The sequence below is a fragment of the Terrapene carolina genome, unplaced genomic scaffold, assembly GCF_002925995.2.
Source record: "Terrapene carolina triunguis isolate 2854851 unplaced genomic scaffold, T_m_triunguis-2.0 Scaffold23, whole genome shotgun sequence".
NCBI classification, from domain to species: domain Eukaryota; kingdom Metazoa; phylum Chordata; order Testudines; family Emydidae; genus Terrapene; species Terrapene triunguis.
Window position 1 is genome coordinate 560,522 of NW_020664374.1, and position 12,589 is coordinate 573,110.

Below are 12,589 nucleotides of genomic sequence, written 5' to 3' on the forward strand. Positions count from 1 at the left end.
TTGAAAACTGATTTAATCACCACATTCAATTACTTTGGTGCTATCAACATGGTTCCTTCTATGTTTGACCATATCAGCAAACCCCTTGCTATTGTGTATTTAAGACAAGTTGAGCAATGCCTGACTGTATCTCGGGTTATCAGTCCATCATGACTATGAGCACTGAAATTCAAACATTTTCCTTACCATCAAATGAAAAATCAATGTAGCAGAGTATGAATTAGTGAATTATCTAGTATTACTGTCCATTGGTTTTAAAATAATTATTCTCAACAGGCAGTTCATTGTTTTCTCCTTCAAAAACATATGATAGATTGCTTTTGTATTTTCAGAGGGTGCCAATAAGAAATAAGTGAATACTATGTCCTGGCATGTACCTTACCATGGTATGCCCCAGTGGCTCTCAACCAGCGGTCTGGGGCCCCCTGTTGGGGGCACGAGCAGGTTTCAGGAGAAGGTCTGCCAAGCAGGACCAGCATTAGACTTGCTAGGGCCCAGGGCAGAAAGCTGAAGCCCCACCACATGGGAGTATAAATAATTAATAAATAAATATCCACATACAAATCCTATCCCCAAAATATAGATTGAACAGGAAGAAGAAAGATAAAAAAGAAGACAAAAGCAATCAACCTTTTAACTGCAGCTGCCAAAATCAAAGCAAAACTAGTTCACATTTGGACTTCAACCTAACATTTAACCATCTGACAAGGATCTGTTTACCAGTGATTCAGCATTCAAGGTGATGATTTCCTCATCATGATCTAGTAGCTTGCATGCATAAGCTATATTAATAGCTGTTTCTTGCTTGTCTCCAGTGAGAATCCAAATTTGCAGCCCAGCTTTACGTAAGTTTGCAATGGTTTCTGGGACACCATCTTGTAAACGGTCTTCAATCCCAGTTGCACCTGAACACATGAACAAAGCAAATAAATCAATGTTAAATAAATACTTGGTTACTCAAACTGTTACATCATGAGTTCGTCTTAAAATCTGGTTTTGGAAACACCAGCAGTCACCTTCATTGGCAGATAACTCCTCTAATTTAACAAATGTAAATTAAATTCTGACCACCATGATCAATAATGACAACAGTTTTTTTGCAGGCAGCATAGGGGCTGTGAGGAGAGGGGAAGGATGAGGTTGGGGTAAATAACCAATCAGTCAACAGACAACATCATCCAGAGTTCAAATCCTAAAAAGCAGTCTGCTGACATCACCAGTACCAACAGGATTAGAATGTATGGGGAACCTCCATAGTACTCTTGCTGGGTCTCTACCTGCTCTGTTGCCTCCATTACTTCTTCTGGCTGTTGCTAGGGAAGATACTGTTGCTCCCAGGGGCTAGCTCCACCCCAGAAGGTCTTGTTCTGCTTCCCTTATGCCACATGGCTAGCAGGCTCACAGGGTCTTGTGCCCTTTAAGAGGATCTCCAAGAGGGGATTTCATCAACTACCGGCTGGATGCATGGTAACAGAGCAGGAAGCCTAGACTGGGCCTCTCCCTGCTCCACTGCTGATTCTGGCTGTCACAGTATGACACTGGGTCCCAAATGAGATATGGCAGAGGATAAATCATAGAATCACAGAAATATGGGGCTGGAAGGGATTTCCAGAGGTCATCTAGGCCAGCCCCCTACACTAAGGCAGGACCAGAGTAAGCCTATTATTTCTAGTCTACCTTCAGTGGACAACGAGAACAATTGATCATCTTCCTCTTTGATAACAGCCCTTAACATATTGAAGACTTATTAGGCCCCCCCTTAGTCTTCTTTTCTCAAGAGAAAACATATTGTTTTCTTATCTTTTCATCATTTTGTTGCTCTCCTGTGGATTCTCTCCAATTTGGCCAATCTTTCCTAAAGTGTGGATCCCAGAACAGGAGACAGTACTTCATCTGAGGCCTCACTAGTGCTGAGTAGAGGGTAATAATTACACCCCGTGACTTACGACACTCCTGTTAATACACCCAAGAATGATATTAACCTTTTTTACAACTGCATCACATAGCTGACTCTCATTCATTTTGTGATCCACTATAACCCCTAGATCCTTGCCAGCAGTACTACTGGCCAGCCAGTTATTCCCCATTTTGTAGTTGTGCATTTTATTTTGCTTCCTAACTATAATATTTTGCACTTGTCCTTACTGAATTTCATCTTGTTGCTTTCAGATCAATTCTCCAATATGTCAAGGTTATTTTGAATTCTAATCCTGTCCTCCAAAGCGCTAGCAACCCCATCCAGTGTGGTGTTATCTGCAAATTTTATAAGCATACTCTCCACTCCATTATCCAAGTCATTAAGCTGTGGCTTAATGCTATAGACCAAAACATGGGTGATAGGAAGGCACAGAACCTGGCCAGGGCCTGAGCCAATGTCTTGGGCCTAGTCCAATGCCTGCTAAAATCAATGAGGGTCTTTCCATTGACTTTTGTGTGGCACCATTTTATATCAATATAATTCTGTTGATGTCATCAGAGTTTAACTGATTTACACCAGTGTAAGCTAGAAGAAAATCAGGCTGATTGTGCCTCAGTTAGGCACAATGTCTCTGGGAGATGAGGGGGAGTTTTAGTTCTGCAGCACCTGTTCATAGGGTACAGCACATCCGCTGGTTTGCTGGCTGGTGCTGAGGTCCTGTTGCCTCTCTGAGTACTCTGGGGAGACTAGTTCCAACAGAGGTGCTAGCCTGGAGCAGTCCATGCGGTTACAAGGAATGCTACTGCCTATGCACAGCTGCAAGGGGAAAGATGTATCTCTCCCAACCTCACTGGTGCAATCCTGCAGTGCTTGCCATAGTGCACCAGTATGTGATTAGACTCAAAGTCTCTTCTACCACAGTTTGAGGTTGTCAGAGGAGAACTGGCAGAACAGATTGTTTATTTCTGGCTGGAGTCTATTTGTACTTATCCAGCTGTGGTTAACTATGTTTTTATTTATTATTAAGATGTGTCTGTACACGCAGAGTCAATAGAAGCAGCCCAGTCACATTTGCTTGAAATGATTAAAAACATTAGCACTGTTCCAGGTATCTTTGCCAGAGAAAGAAACTAATTGTCTGAAGAAATAATAGATATTTATAATTTATTGAGCTTTTGACATTTTAGTTAAGTAAATAAATAGAACTACTTAGCACTTGTACAATCCTTTACATTTACAAATGTTAATGACATCACGAGATCCCTAGGAAGTGACTGTTATTATCCCCTTTCTTCGGAGCACGCAGGCCCTGATCGTCCAAACACGAAAGTGCTTAACTTTATGTAGATGGTGTCAGGAATCAGGGCCTGCAGCAGAGCTAATCTCCAGGCAGCCTCATGAGTACAGCTGGCTTGCAGCAGGCTGCCTGATTGGCCACACCACCTGATTGAATGGCGGGACCAGCGGGCCACTCTTAAGCCAGCAGCAACAGCAGCTCGCTGGATGCTCAATGCTCATGCCCACTACTGTGCCTGTTCCAGTGTTAACTTGTTCCTGCTGCTCCTGTCCTGCCCCCAGCCTTGCCTCTGTCCTGCTCCTGCCCTGATCCCCTCCTTGCCTGCTACCCTGCTTGCTCTAGTTCCGGACCTCTGTCTTGACCTATGGCTCTGGCTTCTGACTACTGGTTCAGGCTCTGACCCTAGACCTTGGTTCCTGATGCCCAGGGCTTAAATTCATCCAGAGCTGTCCAGAGCAGAGCTCCGGTAAATAGTTTCAAACCCATGTGGCAGAAGCCCTGAGCCCTGGCGTCCCCCATGGGGCAGAAGCCCCAAGGCACTGGTGTCCCCGCAGGGCAGAAGCCCCAAGCTCCGGCGCCCCCCATGGGGTGGAAGCCCCGAGTCCTCGGGCTCTGGGAAATACTCTGTGAGAATTTAAGCCCTGCTCTAATCACCATTGCCTGATGCCCACTCTGATCACTAGGCTAGACAATCCTAGCTCCAGTCACCTGACACATGGGCCGTCTCAATGAAACCACTTGTGTAAAGCATATGCATAAATCTTTGCAGGATGAGCACCACAGAGATGTTACAATTTAGACCTTTCAAAGTACTCAGTATGTGACCCTAACTCTGCTCCCATTGAAATCAAGGGAAATTTTACTACTGACTTCAATGGGAGCAGTTAGGCTGATGCACAGTACTTTTTGATAATCCTACCCTAAGTGACTTGCCTGAGGCAACACAACAAGTCAACCAGAGAGTCCAGGATTAAATGAGTTCCTACTTCCCAGACTTGTCAAAGTGTTTGGTGCCCCAGAGGGATGAAAAATCTCAAGTATTTTCAAGATGCACCATCACTGTAACGAAAATCTGCAGACAGATTGGGCCAAATCCTGCTTTTCTTACTCAGGTCAGCCAACTTCATTGAAGATAATGGGTCAGGTTCATCCCCAGTTTTACACCATTGTTTTAATTCAGGGGTTCCCAAACTTGGTTCATGGCTTGTTCAGGGTAAGCCCCTGGCGGGCTGCGAGATGCTTTGTTTACCTGAGCGTCCGCTGGTACGACTGCTTGCAGCTCCCCGTGGCCGCGGTTCGCTGTTCCGGGCCAATGGGAGCTGCAGGAAGCAGTGCAGAGCAGGCCACCGCTTCCCGCAGCCCCCTTTGGCCGGGAACAGCAAACCACGGCCACTGGGAGCTGCGAGCGGCCGTAGCAGCGGACGCTCAGGTAAACAAAGCATCTCGCAGCCCACCAGGGGCTTACCCTGAACAAGCCATGAACCAAGTTTGGGAACCCCTGGTTAAGTTGGTATTACATCAGGGATAAAATTGTTACCTAAGCAAGGCAAACAGGATGTGTCTTATGTTAATTATTATCCCATTCTTTTGCGATCATGCAAGAGACTCTTGTGAGAAAGTCCAGTAATAACCAGTTTCTGTATGCATAGAAATCATTGAAAAGATAGAGCAGAGTTTTAAAATCGAACTTTGAAAATGTTTAACACATTTTAATTTCATGTCCGGCTCTCATGTAGTTACCGAGTAGATGCAGATTTGTCTCTATACGAAGTGCAGATTGAAACAGCAGCTCTTCGCGGTTTTCAATAGAAGATTCTGCTTCTAAATGACTTTTTAACCAACTAGCATATTCTTCTTTGCTTAGAACCTATTTAAAAGGAGAAGGTAAGAGTACATCCAAAAAGATGCATAAGCATTCATGCATTACTGAGTAAAATGAAAAAAAAAATCCCTAATAAATGTTCTTGCTAATGGACCGCAACAAAAAGATTTGTCAATACTCTCCTTAAAAGCAAACTAAGAGCTTGCATATACTTACTCTCTTGGCAATACACAAGGTCCGCAGCCCATCTACAGCATACAGATTAAGGTAATTCTGAGTTTTGCTTTGGATTTTTTTTTGATGATTGCCTCTAGGGTCAACTAGTTAAAAATAAAGGAGAAAACTAATGAATGAAAAATAATAGCAATTAAATGGCCTTAGAGAATATATTGTTTCTTCAGCACTTACTGTACAAAAGCTTAAGAAGCAATACTTTTAAAGAGCTCCTGATGTCTCATGGAAAATTTTGAAAAGCTTTCTATTTAGAAACAATTCTCTTTACATACTATCTATTTTTTAATTCCCTGTTTAAAAGTCACCAAGAACAAACAATGAGATCTTTCCTTATTAAGCATTCATCTGCTCCTCAAGTATTTTGTGACATCATGATAATCTCCATAGCAACCATGTATGTCACGAACAGAGGTGTGTTTTCAAACTGGCAATAAACAGAAGCAGATGGGCTATGTATCAAAAATCTCATTATTAACCAAATGTTTCTAAATAAATGTGGGTAGAAAAGATATTTAATTTTATTTAGAAATAATACTAAGTTCTCAAAATGATCTTTTCAAGAGTTGGAAAGGGATGATATTTTTATCCTCCAGGATCAAGACAGACTCAAGTACAATGTACGATCACAGCAATAACCAATATTAAGAATTAATTATAATAACAGTGATAAAGTGAACATAGAAGCAGACAAGAGAAAGCATTTTAGGTTGAAACAACAGAGTGAGGATACTCGAGAAACCTCGATATCTTGAGGCAGCAAGTTTACTATAAACCAAAATAGTTTCTGAAAGTCTACAAGTTTTCTAGGTTTATAAGACCTATGACTTCAGAGGGATAGGCCTATGCAGTGTTCCTCAGGCAATATTGGTGTTACTGGAACTTCTTGCTTTACATGGTTCACAGTTGTGATTGAAACTGGAGATAAGGGGTTGGGAAGGCACAGTTTGGTGGATATAGTGTTAGCAGTTCTTGGTAAGTTTGCTCTCACCCAGCAAGGATATTAGCAGCGGGTCTTGAGAATAGAACTTTCTAATATCAGATCAAATGACGATAGTGATGATTGATATATTTATCCAGGGTATGGACATGTGATGTCTGTCTTATCTATCTTGGAGTTTTATACTGGCACTCAACACCATAGTATCTGAGCACCTGCCAGATAAAATCAACAGCAGCAACAAAGTCCCTAGTGAACTTCATGAAGTCTCTGGCCCTTTTTCCTTGTCATGGTAAATAACTCTGCTTTTCTTTTTGATCTTATTAATTTCCTTTTTTATTTTTATTTTCTGGTAGTTGATTTTTGGGGGTATTATTTTCTTTCAGCATTTCCTTGTTTCAGGGCAGCAGGTCCCTGTCCTAAGTTTCCTAAGCAATGGTAGTGCACATTACTAACAATGGCTTAGCAGACTTATAGTAGAAATGGTTTTTTGTCATTGTTTGCCCAACCTTGCTTAAATCTGGTTTGGCTTCACAACTTCAAGTTTCATGTTTCTTTTAGGAAACAGTTTTGAGGGAATACATATGCATAGCAACAACGGAGAGAGTAACTTATCAAAAGATATGTGCTGATACTCAAGTAACTTAAGACAGGTTTCTTTGCTGGCATTCTTGGATTTGGTGTGTATGCAACTCTTTTACAACAATTAGAAAGATAATTCTTTCAAGGATGTCCAGCCTTTAAATCTGGTGTCACTCTTCTGGTAGTGTTCCAATTCTCTTATCTGAAAAATCTGTTATAATAATCTTCAACAATTATATAATCTAAGTTGTTGCACATAAACAGATGATAATCAAGTAATTTAAGACAGGTTTCTTTGCCAGAATTCTTGGATTTGATCTGTATGCAATTGTTTTACAACAACTGGCAATTATAATTCTTTCAAGGATGTCCAGCACACGTAGCCAAAGGAATCAGCCAAAATCTATTTTGAAAGTTGATAGTTGTGGTGTCTATGCAGTTGTCCAGTACCTTGACCTTGCATTCACCCACTCAAACAGTGCACACTCGTAAATGTATATGTGATGTCTTCAACAGCTGGCAAAGGACGACATGTTTGTTTAATTACTCAGAACCAAAGAGAGAGTCAGGTTTGCTTGTTTGGGCTTTTTCCATGACCACAACTGAGTTAATCAAACCTGTTATTGCTTTAGTAATGAGACCTGTATGTAATCTAATTCCTGCTCAAGTTGATTACTCAGTTTAAACAGTAACTTTCCTCTTTATGGACTGTAGGAGTCCCTGTTTGGCAAGGTGAAAGAAATATTATCCTGGGAATAATCCAAGTGCTTTGAAAAATTCTGCATATTGTGTGAGAACACCAGCTTTCATAATCTCAACTGGAAAAACAAATAGCTCCAATGTAATAAATTCAGAAATCTTACAAGTTTTCAAGCTCATTGGTGGTTTCTGATTATTCACAAGATAACACTCAAGCTATAGCATGGCATTTTTGCATCTGCTTTCTGGCTTGCATGTACGTCATACTTTAAAATGTCCTCCTCTGTAGCCAGACAGTTTGTTCCGGTAATGGAACCTGACATTTGGATATTGTAGTGGTCCCTTGGTCTCAGGCTTGGAGGGGGGCCACTCTGTCTTGCTGCATCAGGCACCAAACAACAGTAAATTAGCCATCAATGGCTCTGGCCCTCTGGGTGGGACAGAGCAGTAAGCAGTCTCTAGTCCCAGCTTCCTGGCTAGGGCAGACAACAATCACAGTCTAAGGCCAGAGCAATAAGCATGGTCGCAGGCCTTTGGGCCTAAGGGACTCTTGAAGATAAGGTCCCTGCAGGATGGATCCCCAAGTACAATTCCATGAATGAAGCTGAACAACCAAGATAGCGTTTGTACCCATGGACAGATTAATTGATACTTAAGGTCACTCAGAGCAGTTTACTAAAGACAACCTACTTATGGCAGCTGATCATAGTTCTGAGAAGGAAGGTAAGAGCAATTACTACACTTTGCTATATTTATGAATCCAAAAGTTACAAAACATCATGACTCAATTCTGGATAAGAGTCTTTATAAAAAAAATATCCAAAATTCTAAAACCAGGGTCAGTTTAGACATCTCCAAGTGCTGTGGTTCAGAGTTGTTCTATTTCCGTGTGCCCATCGGTAGAATTTACCCCTTCCGAACAGCAATTTTCAAAGCTCTCTCCTTATCCTTTTCTGACCAATACCAGAATATTTGTTTTACATTAACAGCAGATTTTTTTTGCAACTGCCTATGTCTGGAAAAAAAAGCAGCCTCTTTTTCTCCTAACTTTAGTCTCATGGTGAGTTCTATTAAACTTTCCCAGCATTACAAATTCTTTATTAACACTTTGGAGGGAAACAAGTAACCTCAGATGTGTTATGTGCATTCCTTGATATCAATAACTTTATCAGACATTATTCAAGAATACTTTATAGTGAGCTAAGGACAAGTTCTTGAATTTTTGCCTCTGCTGTGACCTATATAGCTGTAAAGCAGAAAACTAATTGTGACAGCCTGAACTCCTGAAATATCATGGACAAACTTTATTGAATTAAGTTAAACCTTATTGAATTAGGGTTAATACCTCTGTGGTCCATTGTATTAAAAATGCAGTTGTGTATTGTTATTGTGGAACTGTATGTAATTCCCCTAAGAGGATGGGGATGCTGATGTAATTCCTCTGGTTATCAGCCCTTTGAAGCCACCCTCCTGGAGAGGTACACATATACCAAGTCAAACTTGATTTTCGAGGGTCCAATAAAGAGAGGATTTTTGGATAAATAGCCTGGTTTTAAACAGGCTCAGAGCCTTCCTCCTGCTCCTGCAAATAGACAAGATCCCAGGTCCATGGAGGGCCCAATCCTTACGGAAGGGTTGGAAGGACTTGGCCTATTGAGGCCCCATAAGACTGGGTGTTTGTTATGAGCTGATGCTGTGCTGAACTTGAAACCAAAACAAAAACCCTTATGAGGGGTGTGGAAGGATTGCTCCTGCCAGAGCCCATGTAAGGGGTGGTAAGCTTATTAGCAGGTAGGCAGGTTCCTTTCTTGTTTTTAATATGTTTTCTCTGTAATGCTTTTTACCTTAAGAACAAAGTAGGCTTTCTTAGAAAGAGCTGTGTGGTAACTTATAACTGTGGGCAGTCACACTGCTAACTCTCTCTGAAGAGGACGCAAGCACATGTGCTTGGCCAGCCTGTCCAAGCACATGTGACAGTTGTTCTGAACTGTGACACTAAATTAACGTTTCCTGTAGCTCTTTAATGAAAATTACACAGTATGATCCTTTCACTGGTATTTACTGCAGCAGCCGTCAGTAATGTGAAAGTAACCATAAAGTCAACACACTAGTGAGATACAGGAAATCTCTGTAATACATTAGATTTCTGTCCAGTCACACTGGGTTAACATTTGAATGTTGTACATAATTAAATGTTGAACACAGTAAATCAGACATCACACATATTGAAAAACCTAGGTCTCAAATAAGTGTATAAGAGCTGACCAGGTTGTCTTTAAATCCAATTGATTATAATAAAGAGGCATTAAGATTGCTTCTGGTTCACAGCATGTTCACATATTTGAGACTTTGTAACTGAAAAAACACCTTCCAAAAGCTAAGCTTCCTGTTCATAGTTAGAAGTCTATTCATCACTAATCATCTGCATCTTTAAAACTAAGACCACTAGTAATTACCCAAACAACATTTCTCTTAATACAAAAACATCTGAGTAAGCAAGCAATGTTGGGAAAATGTACTCAATGAAAGGTAAATTGATTTGGCAAGGTCTTGAAAAATGTTCACTTAAAATAAGGTTTGCCATTGGGAAAGCTCATACTGAAATCAATAATACTCACATTTCTTTAGGCAAAGTACCAACAATCCATTATAAGAAGTTACTGGTTATTGAGTTTATAAAAGAAGCAGAGAGGTCCTGCTATAATATATTTCCGCATACCCGTAAACGATACAGACATGGCTCTATGCTAGAGAACTGCAATCGGACATGCTGAGATTGAAGTTCTCTAGCACTGTCTAAGAGTTAATTGGAAAAAAAGTAAGCGAGAACTATACCTGAAGAACAGGGCAGAAGAAGATCCATAATAACTGAATCCGCTCCTTTGGTGTAAACATTTATTTCATCTGTAAGGGGATGCCTAACCACCACTGACATTCTTTTTCTGATGGAATCGAAGCCCAGTGTGTGCAAGAGTTCAAAGGTTAACCTTCCCAGATGAGGCAGCTCTACTGATACCTGGTCAGACAGTCTTCCAACCAGAGCACAGTTATATGCCCGAGCTGCATAGACAAGCGCAGCTTCATCTGGACTCTCTGCCTCATAACGGAGTTCTCCTTCTTCAGGTCTACTCCCTATAGCCCTTCTGTCCTGCTGTGAGCTATATCCATTGTTATTCATCTGCGGAGAGTGCGCCAACTTCTCTTCCAGTTTTAATAAAGTGCTCTCAGTGGATGTAGATGAAAGAATACTAGAACCGAGTCTGGGCATTGATTTACTGGTAGTCAGGCTTGATGAACTGCTGCTGTTAGATCCAGAGGTCAGACGGCTGGGAGTGAATCTTCGAATGAAATCTTCTATGGTCTTTACCGGCGACTTCAGTTCAAATCTAACTCTAACCTTGAGAAATAAAAACCAATCACCAAAAAAAAAAAAGGATATATAAGAAATCTGACATTGTCATTTGATAACTCAAAGTAAGAAGCAAATCTCAGTCAGTGGCAAAAAGCTACGACAATCAGAGCTGAACAAGTAAGTGACCAAAAATCCCTAGGCTGACACTGTACCAGAAATGTTACTGGAACCAGTATGTATACACTTCAGAATTTACACTATTGTTGACCCTTCCTTGTGGAACCAATGTTAGAATCGCACCCAAAAGTAATGTTAATATAATTAAAACCTTTGCATTCTATGGGTATGTCTAAGTGTGTAAATCCAGCTTGAAGAGACATACCCCTGCTAGCTCTGATCAAGCTAGCACATTAAAAATAGAAGTTACTCCTGGGGGAATTCTGTGCCACTGCGTGTGTGCATAATTAATGAGCCACACGTATTTTTAATTTTTTGCTCAGAAAAAAGCTTCTGCTGGAAAGTTGCTGCAGTTCCGCATTTTGCCCATCAGAGGGCACTGTGGTGATAGACTAGAGCAGCAGCTCCCAGCCAGCTAGGGAAGAGAAAGAGGCTGCAGTGCCTTCTCCACAGCACCTGTCGGATCAGGTCATGAGACGGAGACTATGGGGAGACAGACAGCGTAGGGCTGCTGGGGGTCAGACAAGGGATCATAAGGGCTAGTGGGGGAAGACAGTCTGGGGTAGGGGCTGAATGGGAGTGGAGGCGCAGGGCCACAGGGGGGGAGGGAGGTGCAAGGCCACATGGGGATGAGAAGGGGGTGCAGAGCTACAGTGGGGAGGGGGATGGCTGAGTGGGGGCACAGACACTTGCAGACAGGGGGAGGGGGTGCAGCGCCACATGGAGATGGGGGGAGTGGGTGTCTGAGTGGGGATGGAGGGACACTTAGGGACAGGGGCAGTTGTGCCTGAGTGAATGGGAGAGGCTAGAGGTCAGCCAGGGTCTGCATGGGTCAAGCTCCCTAAAAATCCCTCTCCGCTCCCCACCCCCTGCAAAAAGCTGTTCCATACTTTTCCCACCCATACACAGCAATGCTCCAAGTTCACACCCAGGCTCCTTCCCAGCAATTACTTCCCTCTCCCTCAGCTCCTCCATTACCCCTGACTCCCCCAAGCCTTTGCACTACTTCTGAGGGGTGTGGGAAACATGGTTCTGTATTGTAATTTAAATGAATTATTACTCAGAGTTCTGTATTAATATGCCTAGTAAGGAATTTATTTGTCAAAAAATACATCCTGAACCTTTTTTCTTGTCTGTATTGTTACAGACATACTTACTGATAAGTATTTTGAAATAAATGACCAAAAATAATTGAAACTAGTGTGATTATATCGTGTTATTTTGACAAATAAAATATGCAGAATTTGAAAATATTGAGTGCAGTATCTTAAATATTTTGTTGGAGATTTTTTAATTTTTTGGCGCAGAATTCCCCCGGGAGTAAGAAGTGTAGCCATGTTGGTGTGAGCAGCAGGAGGGGCTACCCACACCGAGTATGATCCCATCTGAGACTATAGGTATGTAGTTGGGGTAGCTAGCTCCTCCTGCCACTTGTGATGCTGTGGCTACACCACTATTTTTAGTGCACTAGCTTGATCAGAGCTAACCAGGCATGTCTCCTCCTACTGGAATTTACACATTCCAGCTCTAGCGTAGACATACCACTTGTGTGTATTCAGTAAAGTTGGTCG

The 12,589-nt window shown here is 41.8% G+C and overlaps 1 protein-coding gene across 1 annotated transcript in view; it reads right to left on the reverse strand.

Moving 5' to 3' along the window:
- LOC113406169 (probable phospholipid-transporting ATPase VA) overlaps positions 1 to 12,589 on the reverse strand; it is a 134,368-nt gene that overhangs the window by 13,437 nt on the left and 108,342 nt on the right. Inside the window, exons 10-13 of the mRNA XM_026649236.2 lie at positions 10,325 to 10,886; positions 5,254 to 5,357; positions 4,956 to 5,082; positions 721 to 905 (exon numbers count right to left, since the gene is read on the reverse strand). Of these exons, the coding sequence (XP_026505021.1) occupies positions 721 to 905; positions 4,956 to 5,082; positions 5,254 to 5,357; positions 10,325 to 10,886 (978 nt within the window). The remainder of the gene's footprint in view (positions 1 to 720; positions 906 to 4,955; positions 5,083 to 5,253; positions 5,358 to 10,324; positions 10,887 to 12,589) is intronic.